This window comes from Protopterus annectens, chromosome 5.part0 (assembly GCF_019279795.1).
Source record: "Protopterus annectens isolate FY-2018-M chromosome 5.part0, PAN1.0, whole genome shotgun sequence".
NCBI classification, from domain to species: Eukaryota; Metazoa; Chordata; order Ceratodontiformes; family Protopteridae; genus Protopterus; species Protopterus annectens.
In genome coordinates this window covers 1347804327-1347831761 of record NC_056735.1, presented here as the reverse complement: position 1 = coordinate 1347831761, position 27435 = coordinate 1347804327, and the positions used below count along the sequence as shown (strand labels likewise).

Sequence of the window (27435 nt, the reverse complement as noted above, 5' to 3'; positions counted from 1 at the left end):
TATTTCTAGGCCACCTTTGTGAAGGGGAATAACTGTAGCTGTTCCTCTTTCCACAGGAACAAAGCCTGTGGTTAGGCTATGATTGAAAAGGGTACTTAGTGGTGATGCTAGTTCATGTTTTAGCCTGTTTAGAAGACAGCCTGGGATGTCATCTGGTTTCATAGAGGCTATGTTCTTTGCCTTGGACAGGGCTTTGAGGACTTGCTCTTCACATATGTAAGGTAGGGGGAAGTTTGAAGGGAGGGTTTGTTGTAAGTTAAGAAGGGATAAGGGAGTGAAATTTTTGCTAAACCTATCCACTAGCAGGGTCGCTGTCTCTGTGGGTTCAGTGTGTGTGATGCCATTGGTCACCAGTTCTGAACTTGCTAGGGTCCTGCCCTTTAGGTTATCTACATAGCTGTAAACAGTCTTATGGTTATCATTGGCAATACTTGCTGTGTTTCTGTCAAAGGAGGTCTTGGAGGATTTGACAAGCTGTGTTATTTGCCTGTTAAGGCTGAGCAGGGTGCTTTTCCATTGTTGGGTCCTTGTCTTTGTTTTCTTGGACAGCAACTTTATGTGTTTGTTGTAGAGTTTGTTGATGCTGGAAGTCCACCATGGCAGCTATATTTTACTTGGAGCTCTGGCTTTGATTCTGTCTGGTACAGCCAAGTTTATACATTTACGCAAGTGATTGTACAGGTTTTTAGTGTAAGCTTTGGTGTAGTTACCACTTTCAGCTTGGGGTGGAGTTTGGAATGTATTTATACCTTCACCTAGGAGGGCATAGTTTGCCTTGGTGAAGTATTTTATTCTAATTTCACCCTTTGTGAGTTCTGGTGTTAGTGTCAGTTCGAAGGTAACTGATTTGTGGTCAGTTTTAACTAATGAGGACCCAACAGTTGCAGCAGTGCACCTGTTTGACATGTTGGTGAGGACCAGATGTAGAAAGTTTGTTCCTCTTATTGGCATATGGATAATTTGCTCCAGGGCATTTGAATCCACAGGGCCAAGGAACTTTTGTGCTAGTGAGTTTGGGCTAGAGTAGGTTTCCCACTTGATGGTGGGATAATTGAAATCCGCTATAACATTGTGTGTTCGGTAAATTTGGATTGTCCTCAGTTTGGTTAAATAGGCTTCATGGGTGTCATGACCCATGGAGGGGGATCTGTGGCTGGGACTTGAATGGGGTCTTACCCACCATAACCTGGACCTGGAGTAACTCAATGGAGTTTTCCAGTCTAACTAAACGCAAAGTGAATTTATCTGTAATATTTGAAACACCACCTGCTTTGGTTTTCACATATTCATTTTGCAGTCTAAAAGTGTGAAAGGTATTGTAGCCTTTCAGGGCAGGGGTACTCTCTAAGGTCTTAAACCAGGTTTTTGTGACTGCACCGACATCTACATCTTCTATTGATAGAAGTGTTTCCATGGAGTGCAGTTTTTGGTTTAAGCTCTTAGCATTTAACAGCATGACCCTTATTTTGTTCTGATTGGTTAATTTCACGTTGGTAATGTTTTCGAGACCTTGCCTAAAAAAGGCACTATGGAGGAGGGAAGAGCCTTTGCCAGTAGCCGAAAGCCTAGGTGTGCCAGGTGCAAACTGTCTCTGGCAAAGCAGCAAGCTTTGTCAACTGTGCCTTCCCAGGCAGACGGGAGCTGGATCCCTTGGTATGCCACCAGAAACTAAGCCACTTATTCAAATCAGTCATTTTTTTGTTTATACTGTGGCATCATTCTAGGTGAGGGTAGTATGCTGCTCAAGGCTAGGGACAAACCTGCCTGGGACACATACTCATTGAGCTAGACCATGTCTCTTTATATAGCCCAGTGACTATATGCAATGATAAAGGCCAGTTCACTTGAAGTAAATGTAAAATACCAAAGTAAGATTTTTTTCAGGTGGGGCAGCCTCCCACATCATCTGCCTCTTATGTATATACTGATATTTATTCTAACTTCAAGATTGCAAAGTCACGAAGTAGAAGCAGTGGTATGTCATACTGTTTCCCCTTCTCAGTGCTTGCATGATCTCCATCAACAAGCGGCCCCATGATAGGGACTCATGGTCACAAGCGACACTAATAGGTGAACCTAGCACATAGGTCATAGTGAATTGGGTCCACTATGGAGTATCTTATTCCCTGTTAAATAGTATGTAGTTGCTGTAAATGCTGTCAGGTGTCAGCTGGTGTACTACTGTGCAAATAGCAACAGTTTTGTAGATGAATATGCAGAATACTAACCCTTTAGCATCAGGACACATTTCATATTGTATCTATCAAGACAAGGGACATGCAGGCCATTTTCCTTATTCGCATTTTCTATTTGTTTCTGACTAGTGTCTATTGCAGAGTTCATGTGTTTTGCTGTGCCATTTTTTCAGCAGACCTGCTTTTACTTACTGGTTTAGCTTTAAAGTGGTGTGCGTCCAAATTCAGCCAGCAGGACAGGACCGGTGTGTCAAACCTGGAAGTGTATACCGAGAAATTAAATTCTAATATATTTTATCTGATAATGAAGTAGACATTTTCTGAAATATAACATGAGTATTTTGACCTTTCTTGTTTATCTGCAAAACTCTCAATGTATACTTGTAAGCTGAATTTTTGAGGGTATTGGATGTATTTTCTTTTTTAATTAGGCACGGAGTAAAACTGGCCAGGTGGGTTATGTACCAGAGAAGTATCTCCAGTTCCCAACATCCAACAGTTTGCTCAGCATGCTTCAGTCACTAGCAGCACTAGATGCAAGATCACAAACTTCAAGCAATTCAACAGAACCTGAGCTGGCATCAGGAAGCATAAATGGAGACACCAATGGTAAGCACTGCTCATCTCATTTTGTGGTTGTGTTTGAAAATGGACTCAAACAACTGCAGTTTTATATGCCCAAAAGTGATTATTGTATTAAGCGATGTGCTGTGCGCATCCAAGTAACTAGCTTTGTGATCAGTATGCACCATATAACCAAAATGAATGTCAGTACTCTAAAAGGTAAGTTACAGTTTTCTGTTTTGTTAAGGTATATCATGTAAACTAGTAAATTCAAGGACACCACAAATAGAAAAACTAATTAAAAAAACTAATAAAGACACAAGAGAAACATGAGCAGAATAACCAAACTCTTATTTTATTAAGTCATGTAAAAACAACCAAAGGAAGCAACAGGCCATGGCTGTAGAAAAATAAAAGCAATTTATTCCACACAAGACAAAGGTGAACACTTTCATGGACTAAGCCACTTCGTCAGACCTGATGAAGTGGCTTAGTCCACGAAAGCCCTTACCTTTGTCTTGTGTGGAATAAATTGCTTTTGTTTTCTACAGCCGTGGCCTGTTGCTTCCTTTGGTTGTTTTTACATGATATTTGACTGTTTTTGGGAGCACAGCTTGCCATTAGCATTTATCTTTTTGCTTTTCTACTTATTTTATTAAGGTAAAATAATTGAGGGCTTTTGTTCTGGTATCTGGAATTCATCAGAACAAATCAGTTCAAACCTTGGTGAGTGTTCAGTTATTCTTCTCCTGAGTCTCTTGAGGTTGTAGCATGTAAACTAGAAGACATGCTGTTCATGCATTGTTCACCTTATTAGGAGCACACATCTTTAATGGTAGCTGATATTTTGTTATTAAAGTTAATTTTAAGTTATGTCTGTTAATCTGTTGTCCAACTTGACAAGTCCATTGTCATTGGAGGCCTGGGGAAAAACTGTTTGTTTAGTGCATATATATTGTTATGCAGTAAAGATGTGCAATGCTCTGCTTTATATAGGGCCATATGTAAGGTTTACAGTTACAAAATAGAGATAAGTGAGTACTCTTTTAAAAATAGGAAGTATAGCTGCTCCAAACCACTACACAGACAACTTAAAACACAAAAAAACGGAAAAATAAGAAAACCACTGCCTGTGGTAAAATAAAAGCACTCACTTTAATGTATCCACACTATAAAAATATAAAATAAATGAACATACAAATTTCACAGACTAAGCGCTTTTGCCTGATAAAATATTAAGGCATCATCAGAGTCAGTGAAAACATCTTTAAGCTCTATTGAAATAGCACCAGATCCTAAAGTCAATCAGTACATTATTTCCTGCCATGTCAAATTATGTAATATGAAGAATAAAATATCTAATAAATAAATAGTAAAAATGTTAAAACAGTTAAAAGTTAAAAATAAAATATCTGGAATACAACTTTAGCGTGTTATAAAATGGTAAATTAAACAAATCTTTGCAAAAGGTAGATCATGAGCACTTTAAACCAGGTAAAACATATCCATCAGGTGTAAATTTCACATAAAAAGTCAAACATCCTTTGCTCTCCTTTTTAGAACACACAACAGAGATGTATTGTCATTAATGCCTGGCTTCTCTTTGGCATTTAATCTAAGTTGCCATTCTAACTCTTTGTTTAAAAGTTCTAATTCAGGGTCACCCCCTCTCATTCCTGCTTTTGTTTTGTCTATCACAAAAAATATAATTTTTTTTATATTCATTGCATTCTCTAGTGTGCATGTATAGAGCACTAGCCTTTTTTTCTTTTTCTTATATCCCTATTGTGCTCCAGAATTCTGTCATGTAACTTCCTGATGGTCTTGCCTATGTAGAACTAGGGCATGACACACATGTAGCGATGTATACAACTCCATTTGTATTGCAGTTGCGGTGTCCAGGACTGTGCAGTGTCCTGTTGTGTGTTTCTATAGTCACATAAGGATATACTGTAGATGTAGATATACTGCATGCCCCGCATTTGCTCATCCTAGAGATGTATGTCTTTTTAAACCTTTCATTGTCACATTCAAGTATTTCCTTGATATTTCTGCCCCTGCTATATACAACTTTAGGTTTTGCACCTAATTTGTTTTTCAGTTCGGCGTCAAGCACACTGTCCCATATCCTACATAAAGTTTTTGCCAGATCTAGAGCTAAATGATTGTACTGCAAGACCATAACATTGTTCTTAGGTATTTCTACATTCAGCATCATTACAGTACTCATCCCACCCCTTAAAATGGGGCTAAATCTCGTGGAACGATTTTTTTATTACTTCTATCTTAACTGATGTCAGAAGCTTAATGGGATAGCCCCTTTCTTTGAACATTCCAATCAAAACATACATCTCACATAAAAATTCATCATCATTACTGACCAACCTGGAGAGCCTGACCATTTGGCCTTTAATGACACTCCGTCTTTGATGAAAAGGATGGCAACTATGATATTCTAGGAGTGTGTGTGTATAAGTTATTTTCTTAAAGATGTTGGAAGAGAGTTCTCCACTTAAACTGTTTTTGCTCAAAAAAAAAATCTAAGAAATCAATATTTTTGCTATTGGTCTTGTATGTAAATCTTAAAAAATCAGTCGTTGTGTTCAAATCATTTCTAAATTCTAACAGCTCTTCAGAAACCCCTCTCCACAGAATAAGGATATCATCCAAAAATCTATGGTAAGATAAAATTTTGTTCATATAAACTGAGGTGAAAACCTCCCTTTTCTCCCATTCAGCTAGAACAAGGTTGGCAAAAATCGGGGCGCACTTTGCACCCATAGCCACACCTGTTTTTTGCCTGAAATATTCACCTTCAAAACATAGAAAATTGTTGGTAAGCACCATTTCAACCAGGTCCACCAGTAAATTAATCCTGGCTTGGTCCAACAACTTACTCCGTGTCAGGCTTTGAATGAAATACTCCAAGCCTACCTCATGGGGTATAACAGAAAAGAGATTGATTACATCAATTGTGACTTAAGTCCTTGTCACTAGGTACTGTTCCCAGTTCACTAGTATGAAATTAGCAAATATATTGCAAGTAAATGTTGTTGTGGAATGTCAACAACAGAGAGTTTGGGGGATATTTGTAATGTTAACAACAGAGATGACTGCCCGACTTCCAAGATGGCTGCTCACTGAGTAACATCTTGTTTCTAGCTCTCCCAGTGTAAAAACAGAAACTCAGCAGAGAATGCCAGTAGACTTGTGTTTATGGGTACATTTCAGGAAAATAGCTAGTAAGTGCACTGCCCGTTTGCCAGGAGTAAAGAAATACAGAAGGCCTAGAAAAATTCAGATACAAAAAAGTGAGGAAGAATTTAGGGAAAATTCTGCAGCTGTTCAGCCAAAAGCAATGCAGCCTTCAGACATGACTTCCAATAACCTACAGGAAGATATAAGACAACTGCATACAGACCTGGTTAAAAGAAACAAAACACTGATGGGGTGTATCAACACAAACAGCAAAAAGCTGGAAAAAATGGAAGAAGCTTTAAACAAATATTCAGACGAGATGATAAAGCTGCAAAAATCAGAGGTCAAAAGGAAGAAAAGGCTGTTTGATTATGAGAATGCTCAGGAAGAGAGGTTTCAGAATATAATACAATTAGAGGACAGAGCACATAGGGAAACCTGAGATTTTCAGCTATACCAGAGATGTTGGAAGGAACAGGCTGCATTAATTTTATGAAAACACAAATAAGCACCTGGACTAGTATTTCAGAGCAGGAGCTGTTAGTTGAAAGGGCATATATTGTGTGCATGCTCCAAACCTAGCTATAATAAAGCAACCTACACCTTTAATAATAAAGATGCAGTCCTAACAGCAGAAGGAGTTGATTCTGACAAAACTGTGGCAGAAGGATAAAATACTAAAAGTGGGAGACAGCAGAGTGTTTGTGGAGAATGATTATTTGTACAACAGGCAAAAGAGGAGTAAATTCATTCCACTATTCAGGGAATGTTGAGGCACAGGTGTGAGATTCAAGCTGCTGTATCCAGCTGCTTTTAAGTTATTCTTCCCTGGAGGGACAAAATGATTTTTTGATGAATTGCATGCTAAAGAGGAAATTCAGAAGTTTGTTCAACATACAGTGAGCTGTGAAACAGAAGCAGATTCTGCTTCTTGTTCTTCTGGGAATAAAGACTACAGAGAGACTGCACCTGTGAAACCTTTTCCAGTATTTCAACAGAAAATGTAGAGAAGGAAAAGAGCACGAGAGTTGACTAGAAGAATCAAGAGTACGTTGGAAATGAAGCAGAGACGGAATATGGGTGATGGAGAAGAACAGTAATAAAACCAGTAATTTAATGTGGGATTACAATGCACTAATTATATTTGTGAAATTTGACAGAACAGGAAAATCTGGAAATATTGGGCCTTTTCAAAGTTTGTTGGATTTGTCTGGGACTCTAAAGCTTATGTCCTACTTCATGTCATTAATGTTTGGAAAAATGCTTTGGTGAGGGGAAGAGAGGGGAGAAAGCTAACTGTAAGTAAAGAAAACATTTTCTTTTCTTAATAGTACTTTATCTGTGATATTTGGTTTTCTTTGCATGATATTTTTAAGTGTAATGGAAATTGTAAACAGGTGCTGCTGTTTTTCTTCCCTCTTCACTCTTCCTTCTTGTACAGTTTTGAGAAATATAGGCAAATCAATGTAAAATAAGGGCCTGGTTAAAAAGCATGTCAGAGTTAAAATTAATGAGCTTTTTCTTATTCTTGCATTATGAAATGTCTGGATTAAGGACCTTAGATTGCTTAGTTTTAAGAGAGAGCAAGTAAATGAAAAAAAATATTGAACATTATGAGGGATTTTAGTATATTTAGTAGCAATTCTGCAGCTGGTATTCATGTTTCCATGGAAACAGTATGATAAAGAGAAACTGGTTGACTGGTTTTCATGTCTGCATGGAGACAATCTGATAAAGAGAACCTGGTGACAGTCTTGTGGAAGGGGATTGGCTGAGGGAAAAGAAAGAGAAAGAAAAGAGAAATTGGATAGGGCATTGCTTTTCTGAAAGCAATCAGGGGGTTTCCCAGCTGGCAGAGCTTTAAAGATAAGGTAAAACTAATTAGACTTGAATTAGAGTTTTCTCAATTTTTTTTGAAATGCAATCGGGATACTAATATAAACAAGTGCTTTTGTTTTGTTTTTTTTTTTTTTTTTCTCCCTTCTCTCTTTTTCTTTGTTCAGTTTTAAGAAATGTAGCCACTGCAATGTAAAGCAAAAATGAAAGAGGAGAGAAGGGGTGGACAGAGGAAAGGTCTGGTTAAGAGTGTATAACATAAGGAAAAATAAATGTGCTTTTTCCCATGCTTGCATAGGGAAATGACTGGGTTAAGACCCTAGGCAGTGTCCAGTAACAAGTTTACAGTAGAGAGTCATTTATTTGAACTAACTGGGAACAAGGGTAGTTTGGATAATCAAACTGTTCGCATAATCAGACATACATTGGACTGGATAAAAAACTTCTAAAATCCTGTTTTTTTCTGCTCTCAGGGAAGACAGTTTTCAACCAGCCAGCAAGTCCAGTGGAGAATAAAGAATATTTTTCACACACAAGCAGACTACAGGTTTAAAAAGCATGCACGAGCTAATATGTGTAACATTTACATATTCAGATTTTGATTTTTCCTACCCAATAACTTTAGAGGACTGGTTCGGATAATTGACATTTCGGCTAATCGAATCTCTGCTTTATTACAAAGCATGTAAATGAGAAAGAATATTGAATAGTATAAGGCTTTTTTCTGCTAAACAAAGTACCCTTAGCAGTTTTGTGTCTGGTTTGCATGTCACTAGAAGACTATTTGATAAAGAGAAATGGCTTGGAGACAGTGTTTGCTGAAAGCTTTCAAGTGTTTTCTCAGCTGAGAGAGCTGTAAGGATAGACAAAATCAAATATCACTTACTAATAGCACAGGCTGCACAATGACTAACTTTTCTTTTTGATTAACTCTAGCTGTCTGTGTGGTTATCAACTTAGAACTTTTGTTCTTATTAGGAAGCAAAAACTTCAGTATTTGAAAATGTACATAGTTTTGTGTGTTGTTATTAAGTTAATAGGTTATAGTGGGGTTTTGGGGGGTTGGTTGTTCTGTTTGAGGGCTTTCCAAAAACAAAAAGTTATATAAGATGTGGCATCGGCGCAAATGGATATGACAGGAAACAACTGTATAAAAGACCAACCTGCCAAACAGTATATGCGTGTAACATAAAAGTTGGAACTAGACGTTTAACAAAAAAGCACTTGTATATAAAAGGTGGTAATAATAACTATGTAAGAAAATGATGCTTTCTGTAATGTCTTTCAATCTGAATGGTCTTACAGATATAAAAAAGAAAGAGTAGTGAACTATATTAAAAATGTAGTGTGCAAACAGTTGAGCTATAGGAAACATACCTGGAAGGAACTGAACATGTGAATTTGATAAAGAAATGTTTTCAGGATGGTTATTCAGCAGAATATCTGGGGCAAAGGAAATGTGGAGTACTTATATTAATTGCAAGAGGAGCTCCAATACTGTTAGAAGAGGAAAAAAGATAATAATGGACGCTATATAGTACTAAGGGGCTACTGGCAAGGGAGGAGGGTTACACTGGCATGCATTTACATTCCACCTAAAACTGCTATAATGGAGCTTAAGAAAATTCTGGGAGAAATAATCAGCTTTTAGTAAGTAATATTAGTTTTATGGAGACTGGAATTTGGTTTGCAACTGTGAAGATGTGTCTGGGGGGCCTAGAAGGTAAAATATAACAAAAGAGGGTAGATTTGTAAAGAAATTAATGAAAATGTTTGGCATGGAAGATGTGAATTCAGTACTAGGAGTTCAGAGTGAATTTACATATTATTCTCCAAGATACAAAAACTAGGCTAGGCTATATACAATTTATATCTCACAGGAACGTGTGCATTTAATTGAAGGTCTTGAAATGCACCCAATAACTATTTCAGATCATGTGCCAATAATAACTAAAGTAAAAATGCAAGGTAATGAAATAAAAAATGAGACACTGGGACTTTCCCACCTGTTGGTTGAAAAGAGAGGAATTTAAGGAATGGGTTTTGGAATTAATTCAGGAGCTACTAGAGAAGATAGAAATTTCTTCTGAAAATATAGCCAGGGAGTGGGGATAAAGCTAAAGTGGAGTTTAAAACTGGGGTGGAAATAAAGGGAAGGGAGATGTGGTTTAGAAGTAACAAGAATTATTTAGAGGGACTGAGAAATGTTAAAGTATTGCAAAGTAGGGGGGAATCTCTCAAAAAAAGAAAAGGACCAACTGCAGAATGCTAAACAGAAAATAATGGATTACCTCGATAATATGCATGAGTTTAGATTAAGTAACTGTTTTTTGATAATCATTCTAGAGCACAAAAACATTTATCGATTCAGGCAACATAAAGTGGAAAGGGCTATCACCACGCTTAAGGAGCCTATAATAAGGAAGATAACAAGAGATCCTGTAGAAGTATTAGAAGTATTTCGGAAATTTTATGAAAGTTTGTATAAAGCAGAGAAATATGGAAATCAAGAAAAGGTACAAATGGAAATGTTTATGGAAGTATTAAATATGCCAAGGTTAGAGGTACACGAACAAACTCAAAAAACTCCAGCTATTCTCTGTCTCATATCATCTACTAAGAGGCAGTCTCTGCTTGACTTACAAAGCCATGTCTGACCCAGCTCTGTTAGAGGTGCTAAATCTAAAGAAATCCCAATCCCTCCTTACCACACGCTCCAGAGACCTCAACACCACAATCAACAGAACATGCTGGAGGGACAGGTTCGTAACCCAGAGACTGCCCATGCTCTAGAATATACTTCTTATACATGTCAAGCAGAGCACCTCACTGGCCCTCTTCAAGGGAAATCTTGATGTGTGGATGGGAATTAGAAAGTTCACCCTGGGGATCACTCTAGTGGCTCTACTCGATAGAGGCACTGAGAACTAATGGGCGGCAGGATGCCAGGGCACTTCTATGGGCTAAGCTTGTAATGGCTCCAGGGCCATTAGCCAAGTACACACCTATGAACCTATGAGGCTCAATTGCTAACATAATAGGAAGAGAGGAGATATAAATGGCTATGTATAACCAATCTACAGGAAAGGCCCCAGGAACAGATGGTATTCCTGTGGAAGTTTGGAAGATAGGAGTGAAGAAACTGATAAATATCTGGAAGGTTTTATTTAACAGTATTTTAAGAGGAGGAGAAGTACCAACATCTTGGAAGAAAGTGGTGATAATGGTAATACCTAAAGAGGGTAAAGATCCATTATGTCCAGCTTCATACAGGCCCATTTCAATACTAAACCAGGATTATAAAGTGTTTATGTCTATAATGGCTAAAAGAATGGCAAAAGTGATACCAAAATTGATAGATATGGATCATTGTGGTTTTGTGAAGGGGAGGCAAACATTTTATTAATATTAACTGAACATTGATAATGCAGAGGGAAGTAGAATGTAAGAAAATGCCACTATTATTGGTGGGTCTTCATGCAGAGACAGAGTAGACAGGGACTTCATGAGCCGGGCAATGGAAGCATTTACTTTCCCTGATACAGTTATAGGGTTGATTAGGAGTATATATGAGGGATCGTAGGTGAAAATTAAAGTGGGTGCGGTCCTTTCTGATAACGTCTACTTGAGTAGAGGAACCAGGAAGGGGTGTCCGCTTTCCCCCTTGTTGTTTGCATTATATTTAAAACCACTGGCAAAGAAAATAAGGGATTCCAGAATTCAAGGATATAACTGGTATGGTAGTCAGGAAAAGCTGGCTCTATTTGCAAATATTATTTTAAATATGACAAATCCAGAAAGGGACATTACAGTGTTGTGGAATATTTCAAGACAGTTTCAGATCTTCTCAGGATACAAAATTAATGAAGCTAAAACAAAGGCAATAGAGGTAAATTATGTACCCACACACAAATTGGTCCAGCAATATCCATATTTATGGAGACATGATAAAATGAAGTATTTAGGAGTATAGATTAGAAATGACTCTGTTGTGGCAGCTCAGGATATGTGGAAAGAGACTAAACATAAGATACTACAAAAATTGAGAAACTGGAAGCTTTGTTATATGGATATGGATACTAAGATGCAAGCAGTTAAATGTTTTTAGTTGTTTTAGTCTTATACACACAGGTCAGGCATATTTTTATCAACCAGAGGAGAATCTGTGGATAGCAATTAAAAAATGATTTTATCTGGGAAAGGAAGACAGCAAGGATCAGGTGGCATAAGCTGATTCTTCCAATAGAAAAAGGTGGACTAGGATTACCCAATTTGAGGTGGTATTTTAGAACAACACAGTTAACACTCTTATATATAGCACAATCAGAAAACTATAATTCAAAGTGGAAAAGGATGATGATGGTACAGGGTGAATGTCAAGAAATAATGAGAGAGTGGAATTCTGCATGCAGTCTCTTAAGGAGAACAACAAAATTCATGCAGAGTATTATATTCATAAAATAACAGAGTATTCTAGGAACTAAACCAGTATGAGAATGGAGAAAAGAGATTCTGCAGATAGGGATGACCGTGGTTAAGGATACAGATAATAGGCAAGAGGGGACTGGAATTTATTGGAGAAAACTGACAAAGGAACCAAGGTATTGGGAGCAAATAACTAGAAGGAAAAGGTAATAGAATGGGAAGAGGCCAAGATTTTATTTGGACTACAGGTTAGAGATTGTCTTCCCTAACAAGGATTGATATCAGAGTTTAGGCAAAGAGAAAGAAGTAAGGGATTCTAAATGAAAGACCAACATTGACAGAGTTTTTAATAGAATCTAGAAGAGAAGCTGCCATTAAAAAAGGAATAATTAGTAGAGCATGTAAAATATTGCATGATAATTATAAGAATCAATCAGAGGTGCTTAGAAAGAATTGGGAAAAGAGATTGGGTAAGCAATACGCAGAGAGAAAATAGGAGATACATGTTTATCTCCCAAATATGCAACAAAGTCTAGAAGATTTAGGATCTTTGCCTGGAAGTGTTCACATAGGTATTTCTATACCCCAAGTAGACGCCAAAGAATTTTTCCTCAGGTTGATAGCAAATGTTGGAGGTGCGACGGACAACAAATAGGTGGCTGGGAACATATTTTTTGGGAGTGTAATGAGCTGGCAGACTTTAGGGATTCCCTGCGGACCGCTTTGTTGGAGATGCTGGGTGAGCACATTGGATTGACTGGGGAGATTATTTTTTTTGAGCTATGATACAGAATCGGAATTGCCTAGACATAGCAAAGCCTTGCTGAGTATTATTATGGTGGCTGCCAAAAAAGCAATTACTAGAAAATGGAAATCAAAGTCTAGACCAACTTTACTAGAAGTAGTGAATATATTTACAGAGATAAAACAACTGGAATTAGGATCTTTAGAAAAGGTAAAGAGAAAACTACATAGGAAAAAATGGGAATTGTGAGAACAGTATATGCAGAGAAGGAACAAAGTTTAAGAGCAGGATTTGAATGAGCCATATAATGCTTAACTGACAATGACTGGATAGAGTATAAGTGATGTATAATGTTTGCAACTAAAGTGGTGTCGTCATCGTTTGTTTTTCATTTATATAAATGTAAGATTGCCTGTCATACCTGCTAATTTAATAAAGATGTTTATTGAAAAAAAGCAGAGATGACTGCCCAGTTGTTCATAGGTTCATAGGTTTATACTAGGCTATCTGCCCTAAGGCATTTATAAGCCTAGCCCAAAGTTTTGTGGCTTACGCCACCCCTTATATGAAAAAATACTGTGCCCATTAGTTTGTTGTGCCTCTGTCCAGCAGTGACACAGAGATGATTCCCGGGGTAAACCTACGATCTCCCATCCAAAGGTCAAGATTTCTCTTGAACAGAGCCAGCGAGGTGCTCTGCCTCACATGGACCGGGATTTTATTCCACAGCATAGGGAGTCTCTGAGTGATAAATCTATCCCTCCAGCACATCCTATTTATATCCGTGCTAAGGTTTAAGTCGCTTGCTCTAGTGGTTTTGGTGGATTTGGATTTTTTGAGGTGGAGCATGTCCATTAATTCCGGGTTGGACATGGCCTTGTATGTCAGGCACATGTCACCTCTGAGCAGACGGTATGCGACTGAATAGAGCTGGAGTTTCTTCAATCTGGCAGCATATGACAGATTTTGGAGTCCCTTTATCCTTTTGGTGAGGAACCTTTGGGGTCTCTCCAATTGCTGCAGATGTCGGGTGAGATACATCCCGAATGGGGCATTGTACTCGATCATTGGTCTGATAAGTGAAGAGTACAGGGGAACAATGACCTCACTAGATCTGGATGTGAATCCCTTCATGATCAGGTGGGCAATGTAGAAGGTCTTTCTAACCACTTTAACAACGTGAGTGTCAAAAGAAAGGCTACTGTCAACCTGGGTCCCCAGGTCCCTGATAACCTCTTCTGTGCTTAGTGGATTGCCACCTATATGGTAGCTTGGGGTTACCTTGTTTTTCCCGAAGGGTATGACTATACATTTTTTGGCGTTTAACTTCAGGCCATGGCTCTGGCACCAGCTATCTGTTTCCGTGAGTCCCTTCTGAAGGATATCCGTGTTTGATGCACTTTCCACTATGGCGCCCAGTTTGCAGTCATCTGCAAACTTTGTCAGCCAAAGTCCTCCCATGTTGGCCTGTACTTCTGAGAAGTAGATGCCGAACAATAGGGGGCCAAGGACCGAGCCCTGTGGGACACCACTTGTGACCGGCTTGGAGTCTGACATAGCGCCAGCAACTCTAACCCTGTGGGTTCTGGCCTTAAGCCAGTTTGCAACCCATCTTGTGACAAATGGGTTTACATTTAAGCTGGTAAGTTTTTCTACAATACCCGAGTGGGGTATTGTGTCGAAAGCCTTTGCAACGTCAAGGTAGGCTGTATGGACTGCCTTTCCCTCATCAATGGCCTTGGTGACTGTTTCGAAGAAGTCGACCAAGTTCAAAAGGCATGATCTGCCCTTGACGAAGCCAAACTGGGTCGGGTCCAATGTCTGCAAGTCCCCTATATCTTTGTTTATGAACTCCATTATGATCCTCTCCATAGCTTTGCAGACTAGACTTGTTAAGCTTATGGGGCGGTAATTACCAGGGTCCGTAGAGGCACCGCCTTTGTGGAGTGGGACCACAGTTGCCGTACGCCACTCCTTGGGCACGTATCCTGTGGTAAGGCTGAGATTAAACAGCTGCCTTATGTGTGGGTTTAATTCCTCATTTAGCTCGTGTAGCACACAGCCGGGGACACCATCTGGTCCCATTGATGCTGTGTTTTTAGCTTTAGAGAGCAGCTTTCACCTGCGCATTTGAGATGTCTGGGAGGCTACACTCTGCTGGGATAGTTATCTCTCCTTTAGGGGGAGAGAGGGGGGTGACGTTTGCACTGAACCTGTCTGCCAGTATGTTGGCAAAGTCTGTGGGTTCAGTGATTTTTGTATCATTTTGGACTAATTCTGAGCATATCTGGGAGTTTCCACCCAGGTTCCTAACATAGCTGAAAAAGGCCTTATGATTGTCCTTTGAATCCATGGCAATTTTTCTCTCAAAATTGGCCTTAGTTGATTTTATGAGTGCTCGTATTTTTTTACTAATAATGATCAGGGGTGACTTCCCTTTTATGGATTTTGTTCTATCATGTAATAGCTTTCTCCTCTTATTGTAAAGTTTGTTAATGGCTGGGGTCCACCAGACTGGATGTTTGCCCTTTGTGGAAAGAGTCTTGGTTTTATTTGGGATTGCCTGATCCATGCAGTCCTGGAGGTGTTCATAGAAGGCATTTGTAAGGGCTTCCGCAGCTTGGATTGTGGTTTCCACTAGCTCAGGGGCCTTGAAGGTACCACACCAGTCTTGAGTAGTGTGAAGTTTGTTTAAAGAAGTTCTTCACTGTGGTCTTTTTTGTTTGGGGTGGGGGCGGGATGTGGATTTCCAGTGAGATTAGTTTATGATCAGATCTCACCAATGAGGGATATACTTCCGGTGTGGAGCATTTTGTCCCCATGTTTGTGATAATGAGATCTAGTATATTTTCTCCTCTCTTGGGAACAGTGACTAGCTGTTCCATTGCATTTGAATTTATGAACTCCAGGAACCGTTGGGCTAGAAAGTTAGGGCTTGAGTAATGTTCCCAGTCTATATTCGGGTAGTTGAAGTCACCCAATATGATGGTGTTTGGAGATACATTTATACCCTCCAGTGTCTTCAGGAAGGCTGTGTGGGGTTCCTGAGTTTGAGAGGGTGGCCTGTAGCATGCTACAATTTGTAGAGCAGTTTTGCCTATGGTTAGTTGCACCTGGATGGTTTCAAGCTTCATGCGTTGCCACCAACCTGGAGGTGTGGGTATCCTTTATGAATATGGATACACCCCCTCCTTTTGTGGTGTGGTCCGGGTTTTGGGGCCGGAACGCATGATATGAAGTAAAACCTAGTTGTGCCGGGGTGCTCTCAGGAGCCTTGAACCAGGTTTCAGTTACAGCACAGACATCGATGTTCTCCATACTGAGAAGGGCCTCGAGTGCGTGCATTTTGAGATTTAGACTTCTGGCATTGAGCAGCATTACCCTCAGTTTCTTCCCATTTTTGTTTTCTAGGGTGGTAGGTTTAGAATTTGAGCCTTGCCTAAAAACGGCACTATGGGGGTGGCAAGAGCCTTAGCCAATATCCGGAATCCCAGGGTGACAGGTGCAAGCCGTCCCTTGCGAAGCAGCGTGGCTTGTCAAGCATGTCATCCCAGGCAGACAGACACTGGAGCCCCTTTGAATGACACCAGACATTAAGCCAATTGTTAAAGCTGATCATTTTGTCTCTATATTGTGGCATCATTCTTGGTGAAGGAAGGAAACTGCTCAGGGTCAGGGTCATACCTGCCTGGGCTACATAATCAGAGAGCTCCTCTATGTCTCTTTTCATGTAGTCCAGGGAGGTACGTCTCAGGTCGTTCACACCAGCATGGACAATGACTGTGTCATATTTGTACTTGCCGTGGAGTGACCCGAATGCTTGTGTTATGTGGCGGATTCTAGCACCCGATAGGCAGCTTACTGTGACCCTCTCCTTGTTCAGCCTGGTGAGTGGGACGTTAGTGTGTCTGACTATGGAGTCACCTATGACAAGTATGTTTGGTATTGTATTTGGCCTTAAGGGCTGTGACTGCTTTGCACACTGATTTTGTGGTTTATGTGTTGCTTGTGGGGTGTCTTGAGGTAGCAGTTGTTTGGGTGTCTGCTTTGGAGGCCTCTGCTGTTTAGGTAAATTTTTACTCAGAGCCTCTGAGTATGTCTTTGTGTGTTTATGTGTTTGATTCAGTGGTGTGGTAGCATTATGTGAGGCTGGTTTTGTGGTGTGTGTAGTTGCCTTCTCCTCCTGTCTGGTCTTGCCAGTCCTGAGTTGAGAGAGCTCAGCCTCCAGTTTGGCTAAATAGCTGCATCTCTCGCAAGTATTTGTGTTATGTGGGAGGAGGAGAGGGTTGTCTGTGTACATGAGGCAGTTATAACATTGCCTCAAGATTCCCAGATTCACCAGCTGGACCGGAGAGGAGATTGACAACTGACCTTTGGACATGCTAGAATAATGTTGGGAATTCCTTAATAATTGAAAACAAGGGCCAGTGGGGAGTGAGGGTGTAGTGCTTTTAATTTTTAGTGCTGACTTATATAATTGCTTTAGTGAGCAAGTGCCAGGTAACTTGAGTGCAGTGTGTTACAAGTAACTAAATGCAAAAACGACAAACAGTAACTTTCTTTCAAGTGAAACAAGGAAATAAGTACAGTAAGCAATGCAGATATCACCAGTGATCCACAGAAGCTGAGAAGCAGATTAGGTGGAATTAGTGTTCCAGGGAAATAACAAGCAAACAAACAACAAGCATATAAACAAAGCTAGATTCAGCAGGCCTGGATCTAGTCTATGCTACAGCAAACAAGTTGTACCAATTTCAGTAAGATACAGTTCAAATATTCAGGCACTATAAACCTTTAACCAGAAATTCCCAACTCAGAAGGGCACAGTCCAGCCTCTTCTCCCACAAGAGTGCAGACCACGAACCTTCTTAATGTAAAATAACTGGCCTGAAGCCCAAGTGCCTAAACCAGAACTAATACACTTGGACACTGGGCTCTCAATCATCAGTTCCCAACTTAGAAGGATGAAAGCTACCTGTCCTGCCACCACAGTGCTTGCCACAAACCTTCCTAATGTAAAACAACTGGTCTGAAGCCCATGTGCTTAATCCAAAAGACTTAGAATGATAGCTACACTTTAATCAAGTTACAACCAAGCAGTAATAAATACAATTAAATACTTTAGAGAATGTCTGGATTAGTGCTCAAGTTACACAAACAAAGCTAGATCCAGCAGGCCCGAATCCAGTCTATGCCACAGCAAACAAGGCGCACCAACTTCAGTAAGAAGCAGTTCAGATATGCATGCACTATAAGCCTTTAACCAGAAATTCCCAGCTCAGAAGGGCAGAGTCCAGCCTCTCCTCCCACAAGAGTGCAGACCACGAACCCTCTTAATGTAAAATAACTGGCCTGAAAGCCCAAGTGCTTAAACCAGAATTAATACACTTTTAGAATAACAGACACTGAGCCCTCAATCAGCAGTTCCCAACCTAGAAGGATGTAAGCTACCTGTTCTGCCACCACAGTGCAGACCACAAACCCTCTCAGTGCAAAACAACTGGTCTGAAGCCCAAGTGTTTAAACCAAAAGGCTTAGAATGAGTTACACCAAGCAGTAATAAATACAATTGAGTATTTTTAAGATGATGCAAAAGTAAAATGAAGTAGGTAGAAACACAAGTACAGTAAAAGCAGATGAAATTTTTTTTTTTTATTATCTGAACAAGTGCTGAGATCAAAGAAACAGATTTGAGTGCTGAAACTAGAAAACTGGCTAGTTATAAGAAAAAACAAGCTAGAAGGCTTCACTCAAACACGGAAGGGCTTGGGGCTCAGAAGCCTACAAATAGTCTATACCACTTAACAAGAAAGGCAGGAAATAAGCTTAATTTTTTTTTCTGTTTCCCAGATGCTCTCTTTGTACACAGTAGGAGTGCCTGAAATCAGAATATGATCTCACTGCACTCAGTTGAGTGAGCAAATGAGATGGGCCCAGAGGCAGGCTGAGGGACGGGCAGTTTCAATGCCACTAAGATTAACACTAAAGCAAAAACAGGGAGGGTAGGTGGGAATAACTGAAGAGCAGAGTTAAAACTGCCAGTTCAGTTAATATTCCTACAACACAGTTTACATCAAATTAAATGCTGTATTATTTAAAAAAAGTGCAGATAAAGGTACTTAAATTCTCTTATACGTCCAGTTGAATATAACCAAGTTCTTAGCCGGCCAAAGCTGAGGTTTTTAAACAGAAAATATTTCACACTGTACCACTTAAATAGGCAAGGACAGGAAATCAAAGAATGTGGCTACCCCCACACCTGTAATTACTAGCAAATAACAAAATTCAGCAAACACTAACTTCAGTTCAAGTTACTGAAGAGCAGAGTTAAAACTGCCAGTTCAGTTAATATTCCTAAAACACAGTTTAAATCAAATTAAATACTGTATTTTTTTTAAAAAAAGGGCAGATAAAGGTACTTAAATTCTCTTATACGTCCAGTTGAATATAACCAAGTTCTTTGCCGGCCAAAGCTGAGGTTTTTAAGCAGAAAATATTTCACACTGTACGACTTAAATAGGCAAGGACAGGAAATCAAAGAATGTGGCTACCCCCACACCTGTAATTACTAGCAAAAAACAAAATTCAGCAAACACTAACTTCAGTTCAAGTTACTGAAGAGCAGAGTTAAAAATGCCAGTTCAGTTAATATTCCAACAACACAGTTTAAATCAAATTAAATACTGTATTTTTTAAAAAAAAGTGCAGATAAAGGTACTTAAATTCTCTTATACGTCCAGTTGAATATAGCCAAGTTCTTAGCCGGCCAAAGCTGAGGTTTTTAAGCAGAAAATATTTCACACTGTACGACTTAAATAGGCAAGGACAGGAAATCAAAGAATGTGGCTACCCCCACACCTGTAATTACTAGCAAAAAACAAAATTCAGCAAACACTAACTTCAGTTCAAGTTACTGAAGAGCAGAGTTAAAACTGCCAGTTCAGTTAATATTCCTACAACACAGTTTAAATCAAATTAAATGCTGTATTTTTTTAAAAAAAGTGCAGATAAAGGTACTTAAATTCTCTTATACGTCCAGTTGAATATAACCAAGTTCTTAGCTGCCAAAGCTGAGGTTTTAAGCAGAAAATATTTTACACTGTATCACTTAAATAGGCAAGGACAGGAAATCAAAGAATCTGGCTACCCCCACACCTGTAATTACTAGCAAATAACAAAATTCAGCAAACACTAACTTCAGTTCAAGTTACTGAAGAGCAGAGTTAAAACTGCCAGTTCAGTTAATATTCCTACAACACAGTTTAAATCAAATTAAATGCTGAATTTTTTTAAAAAAAAGTGCAGATAAAGGTACTTAAATTCTCTTATACGTCCAGTTGAATATAACCAAGTTCTTAGCCGGCCAAAGCTGAGGTTTTAAGCAGAAAATATTTCACACTGTACCACTTAAATAGGCAAGGACAGGAAATCAAAGAATGTGGCTACCCCCACACCTGTAATTACTAGCAAATAACAAAATTCAGCAAACACTAACTTCAGTTCAAGTTACTGAAGAGCAGAGTTAAAACTGCCAGTTCAGTTAATATTCCTACAACACAGTTTAAATCAAATTAAATGCTGTATTTTTTAAAAAGTGCAGATAAAGGTACTTAAATTCTCTTATACGTCCAGTTGAATATAACCAAGTTCTTAGCCGGCCAAAGCTGAGGTTTTAAGCAGAAAATATTTCACACTGTACCACTTAAATAGGCAAGGACAGGAAATCAAAGAATGTGGCTACCCATACACCTGTAATTACTAGCAAATAACAAAATTCAGCAAACACTAACTTCAGTTCATGTTACTGAAGAGCAGAGTTAAAACTGCCAGTTCAGTTAATATTCCTACAACACAGTTTAAATCAAATTAAATGCTGTATTTTTTTTAAAAAAAGTGCAGATAAAGGTACTTAAATTCTCTTATACGTCCAGTTGAATATAACCAAGTTCTTAGTCGGCCAAAGCTGAGGTTTTTAAGCAGAAAATATTTCACACTGTACCACTTAAATAGGCAAGGACAGGAAATCAAAGAATGTGGCTACCCCCACACCTGTAATTACTAGCAAATAACAAAATTCAGCAAACACTAACTTCAGTTCAAGTTACTGAAGAGCAGAGTTAAAACTGCCAGTTCAGTTAATATTCCTTCAACACAGTTTAAATCAAATTAAATACTGTATTTTTTTATAAAAAAGTGCAGATAAAGGTATTAAATTCTCTTATACGTCCAGTTGAATATAACCAAGTTCTTAGCCGGCCAAAGCTGAGGATTTTAAGCAGAAAATATTTCACACTGTACCACTTAAATAGGCAAGGACAGTAAATCAAAGAATGTGGCTACCCCCACACGTGTAATTACTAGCAAATAGCAAAATTTAGCAAACACTAACTTCAGTTCAAGTTACTGAATAGCAGAGTTAAAACTGCCAGTTCAGTTAATATTCCTTCAACACAGTTTAAATCAAATTAAATACTGTATTTTTTAAAAAAAAGTGCATATAAAGGTACTTAAATTCTCTTATACGTCCAGTTGAATATAACCAAGTTCTTAGCCGGCCAAAGCTGAGGTTTTTAAGCAGAAAATATTTCACACTGTACCACTTAAATAGGCAAGGACAGGAAATCAAAGAATGTGGCTACCCCACACCTGTAATTACTAGCAAATAACAAAATTCAGCAAACACTAACTTCAGTTCAAGTTACTGAAGAGCAGAGTTAAAACTGCCAGTTCAGTTAATATTCCTACAACACAGTTTAAATCAAATTAAATGCTGTATTTTTTTTTTAAAAAAAGTGCAGATAAAGGTACTTAAATTCTTTTATACGTCCAGTTGAATATAACCAAGTTCTTAGCCGGCCAAAGCTGAGGTTTTTAGACAGAAAATATTTCACACTGTACCACTTAAATAGGCAAGGACAGGAAATCAAAGAATGTGGCTACCCCCACACCTGTAATTACTAGCAAATAACAAAATTCAGCAAACACTAACTTCAGTTCAAGTTACTGAAGAGCAGAGTTAAAACTGCCAGTTCAGTTAATATTCCTACAACACAGTTTAAATCAAATTAAATGCTGTATTTTTTAAAAAAAGTGCAGATAAAGGTACTTAAATTCTCTTATACGTCCAGTTGAATATAACCAAGTTCTTAGCCGGCCAAAGCTGAGGTTTTAAGCAGAAAATATTTCACACTGTACCACTTAAATAGGCAAGGACAGGAAATTAAAGAATGTGGCTACCCCACACCTGTAATTACTAGCAAATAACAAAATTCAGCAAACACTAACTTCAGTTCAAGTTACTGAAGAGCAGAGTTAAAACTGCCAGTTCAGTTAATATTCCTACAACACAGTTTAAATCAAATTAAATGCTGTATTTTTTAAAAAAAGTGCAGATAAAGGTACTTAAATTCTCTTATACGTCCAGTTTAATATAACCAAGTTCTTAGCCTGCCAAAGCTGAGCTTTTTAAGCAGAAAATATTTCACACTGTACCACTTACATAGGCAAGGACAGGAAATCAAAGAATGTGGCTACCCCCACACCTGTAATTACTAGCAAATAACAAAATTCAGCAAACACTAACGTCAGTTCAAGTTACTGAAGAGCAGAGTTAAAACTGCCAGTTCAGTTAATATTCCTACAACACAGTTTAAATCAAATTAAATGCTGTATTTTTTTAAAAGAAAAGTGCAGATAAAGGTACTTAAATTCTCTTATACGTCCAGTTGAATATAACCAAGTTCTTAGCCGGCCAAAGCTGAGGTTTTTAAGCAGAAAATATTTCACACTGTACCACTTAAATAGGCAAGGACAGGAAATCAAAGAATGTGGCTACCCCCACACCTGTAATTACTAGCAGATAACAAAATTCAGCAAACACTAACTTCAGTTCAAGTTACTGAAGAGCACAGTTAAAACTGCCAGTTCAGTTAATATTCCTACAACACAGTTTAAATCAAATTAAATGCTGCATTTTTTAAAAAAAAAAAGTGCAGATAAAGGTCACATTAGAAAGTGTTGTAGTGTTGTAAGAAAGAGCAAGTTAGACACCACTGCTGGACCAGATGGATTAAATGTTTTTTTATTAGTAATTTTGCCGTTAGATTAGTTCCTTATTTAATATATTTCAGTACACTAAAAGCAGGGTGTGTGCCCAGAATGTGGAAAAAGATCAGTAGTTCTTTGTGAGAAAATGTTCAAAAATCACTTCTGTTGATAATTTCAGACCAATCAGTTTAACCTATATTTTAAAAAATTGCTTTAAAAAACTTACATTTAAAGAGTTTCTTTTTTTTTTTTTTTGGGGCCAGTACAGAGCTCGATATGTATATCAGCATGGATTGACTGCAGGGCATTTTTGCCATACTAGTTTGTTTCATTTTTATTCAAATATTGTGAATGCAGTGGACACGGGACTAGCAGCTGGTATCATCAAGCTGGACTTTGCTATGGCATTTGATGCACTGTCACACATTGGAGTTATAAAGTGCATGCAGTATTTGAGTATTATCTCTTATATAATAAATGGGATTGTGGATTAATTGAAATGTGGGAACTGTAAAGTACATATTAAAGGATACCTTTCAAATGAAGTGGTAGGCAAAATTGGGGGTCACTTAAGGCTCATTTTTGGGCCATCTATTATTTGGAATATTTATCTCAAAATTTCCACTAGCACATAATATATACATTAATTCATTTGCTGAGAACACTAAAGTTGGTGGAATTGTAACATTAAAGACCAGTGTCTAGTACAAGAGTATTTGGACAAGTTTTATGAGTGGACTGTGATTAATGGTACGAGCTTTCAAGCAAAAAAGTATAAAGGTTTACATTTTTTAGAGGAAAAATCAAACAAAAACATGATATGCTTTAGACTATCATATTGTAACCTGGATAACCTGGTTAGGGGATTTTGGTGTTCTGGTTGATGATGACTTAAGTTTTGAAGAACATCTAAAGGGTCTGCTCAAAATGGCTATAGGGTGATAAAGAATATCTTAAGATGTATTTAGCGTAGAGGTGCCATCAACTTGATACCAAGAAGGTGCAAAGATTTTTTACAAGACAAGTTACCTCAGTGAACCATATTTGTTACAGGAAAAACAAGTTTTTGGATTTGTTCTGTATTGGCTGTAAGTTGTAAAGAGGTGTTTTAGTTATGCTGATTAAATGCTATAAGAATGAGGTGCTAGCTGTAGATTGGGGTGGAGTTTTCCCAACATTCAGTGAGAATACTTCTGTTTTGGTGGTGGTACCGCGATCTGCTTTCTTTGTTTTCTTTCAGAGTAGGCTGTCTATTACATGCATTACCGGTGAATATAATAGAAGCAGAATGTCTGGTTGTTTTCTAAACATGATAGTTGATTTAAAGTGAATGCGTATGGTTCAGCTTTTAGTAGTTACTAACTTTTGAATTGCTAGTAGTAACTGGCTCTGAGTTTAACAACATTGAAACACTGTTTACCAGTTAAACTGCAAACATGTCAGGATGAGTTGATTAGGTAAGAAAAATAAGCAGCAGCATCCAGTAGAAGCTGGGGCAGCAGGAACTGGCGTGTGTATCAAAATAAGTAAAACATATATGTAAAATGTAAGACTACCAATTCATTTAAACCATAAAAATCTGAGTGGAACATAAATGCTGCAATGCATACATTGCTCCGTTAGGATGGAATGGCACTTGCATCTCAGTTTAAAAGCAAGAACATGGAAAAAAGCACAGTGTGTTTAATTCTGTGTTAATAACTGTGTGTGTTTAAGGGGGGAGTTATTGTGCAGCTGTCAAATTATGAAGTTTAAATAAGTTTAAATATGTTGTTTTGCAGTTACAAAGTTGCAGAAGTGCTGAATTTCACAGTGAGCACATTTTCACTTGTCAGTATAAAGTCTAATCTGCAAGGTGCATAAAAAAGTGCGTGTTAGGTGATGTCTCTCAAGTTCATAGTGTTTAAGTGCCTCAGTTAGTGTGCAGATTAACAAGTTCATAAGTTTTAAAACCAGTGCTGAAATCCTGGGCCATTAAGGTACACTGACTCCATGAAATAACGATTAAGTGTGTCATCACCTGTCCAGGTATCGAGTCTTTTCTGGGACAAAACTCTTGCTTTCCATGTGTTAGGGAAGTGGAAGAAACAAGTCCTAATGAGATATGAACCCATGGCTTGTAGTTTACAAGACCAGTGGTCTAACCCCTGAGCTACTCAGTGTTTATGTGTATAAAGGGCATGGTGGTTACAGGTTGTAGATATGCCGCGTGTATACATCTCTCCCTCAGGTGACTTGATTAAAGGAGAGAGAGAATTAGGGGTAGAGAGAAATGCAAATGCTTCTGTGCCTCAGTTTTTCTTTCATGCATTTGTACAGAAGACTGAACTTAGATTAGGCTAGAAAACCAACATTTTCAAAATTGATCTTGAGAGGAATGGGAGAGCTTATCTTTTAGACAATGTTTATGTAGTGATACTGTGAAAGTATATGTTGTCTTTCTCAGTCTCAAAGGACTTTTTAGTTGGATGCTTAGGCTAAATCAGTTGTGTGGAACAGAGCATATGCTGAATAAATTGACCTCTTGTGCATCCATAGGCATTAAATGTGTGTGCCTCCCTCAGCAGAGTGGCATTTATCCCCTCAGGTATATAAGGAATTGAGTGGTACCTTTAAGGATGTTTTGCTGTCGTACCAGCTCTCATTTGTTTGGAACAAGGCATCTGTGTTTTATACAAGCACTCACCATGTTATACTTTGTCATCCTAGGACATCACAGTAATCCCTGCATTACTCACTTTTATCTAATGCTTCCACAGTTTAGATTTTGATCCTGACACATTCATCATGGTGAAGCTTCTGCTACCTGGAAAATTAAAACTGTTCATAGCCCATGGCCTTGTGAGGTGAGTTCCACATGGTCAGTGTCCTATGTTTCAGTGTTTCAGACTGACCATCTGCAGGATATGGAAGGTGATGTTAGAGGTATTTAAGACTTTGGTCAGAATGGAGATGATTGAGAGTGACCAGTGTAGCGATCAGATCAGTAGAAGGGTTTTTGGCTTGATCCCAAGATGGCGTATCAAGGGAAAGGAAGGAGGCAAAAGGCAGGCAGTGGTAAGAGCCTTCACCACGTAAGTCTGCAGTCAGAGCAACCTCGATGACTTCATATGCCACTCAGCATCCATTTTCTCTGGATAATGAAAGGCTTAGTGAACCCCCCCCCCCCCCCAGCCATCACCTTGAAGGGTGCCTTGCAGGTTGTATGCACTGCTTTTGTTACCATCTAGTAGTCAGAGTACATGGAACCATTGGGTGGTCCATTGAAGCCTGCAATATTGACTCAGTGACAGCACTTAGGTCACAGGCTTCCCACACCCTACAACCACTGCGTTCAGTAGGCTTTGTTAGTCTAGGTTAAGGAGAGTCCTGTGGTTTCTCCAGCTTTAGGAAAAGCCACAGAACAGACCTAAGCACTGTATATGTACCAGTGAGTCAGTGTCTTGTAGGCCCTGCCTTTCTAAGTGCAAGAATGCACCCTCACGGTGCATAGCTTAATGCCAGTGCTAGGGCATTTTGCAAGTTAGTAAACCTTTTACAGTTTTTGTGGCCCTGACCTCTGGTGCTTCCCCATCACAAGCTCACCCCTTTCTATATCAATTGATTACGAGTCTGTACATCCTGGAAATAGGGATAGGAGAAGATCTTTCTGTCCATGTTTGTCTGTAGAAAGAGACAGAGACGATCCAGTAACTCATCTCAGAAAAAAATAAAACAATGAGTCCTCCTCTTCCCATTTTGCCCCTTTAGATGACCCTGCCTTTATAGAGATGCTCAGCTTATGATTCTGTCTGCGGACTGGCCTTGAAGCAGTGGTTGAATGAATATCTGTGTAGGAAAGATGAAGTGGTGTAGATCATTACATCCATGGACCCTGTCATTAAAAATTATTTCGCTACAACCTACAAGCGTACAGATTCTGCTCCTAAGAAGGTGGGAATCTCTTAATATCCCAGTGAAGTTTAGTGAAATCTTATGTTTTTCAGGGCAGACTCTTGTATTATGTCTTTCATTCAGTGTAGAAGTCAGAAATCACTGCATCCTTCCATTTTACTGCCTGTTAAGGAAGTCAAGACTTTAGACAGAATGGGCAAAAGAGTGCTGTCCTCTGCCATATTGGAACTTAGATGACTCAGTAGCCATATCACCTGTCCATGTTCCAGTCTTTCTTAGTTAATCAAACACTGGAGAAGCTGGCAGTTCTTATTGTGATTTTGCAAATGAGCACCATTGCAATATACGCTAATTTTGATATTGTTCATGCTACTAGGAGGACAGTAAGGTGGGATGCATGTGGTGGAGATTTTGTTAACTATTAGATCAACCTGGATTTTTTGATACCTGTTTCTGAGGAGAGTTCCTCTTCTGGCAGACTTGGAAACTGATTGGCTATCCCTCTGTAATGATGGGATGTATATTTATCAA

General features: G+C 38.7%; 1 protein-coding gene across 1 annotated transcript in view; it reads left to right on the top strand.

Moving 5' to 3' along the window:
- Positions 1-27435, top strand: part of FCHSD2 (FCH and double SH3 domains 2) — a 3469714-nt gene that overhangs the window by 3288443 nt on the left and 153836 nt on the right. Inside the window, exon 17 of the mRNA XM_044071145.1 lies at positions 2627-2804. Within this exon, the coding sequence (XP_043927080.1) occupies positions 2627-2804 (178 nt within the window). The remainder of the gene's footprint in view (positions 1-2626; positions 2805-27435) is intronic.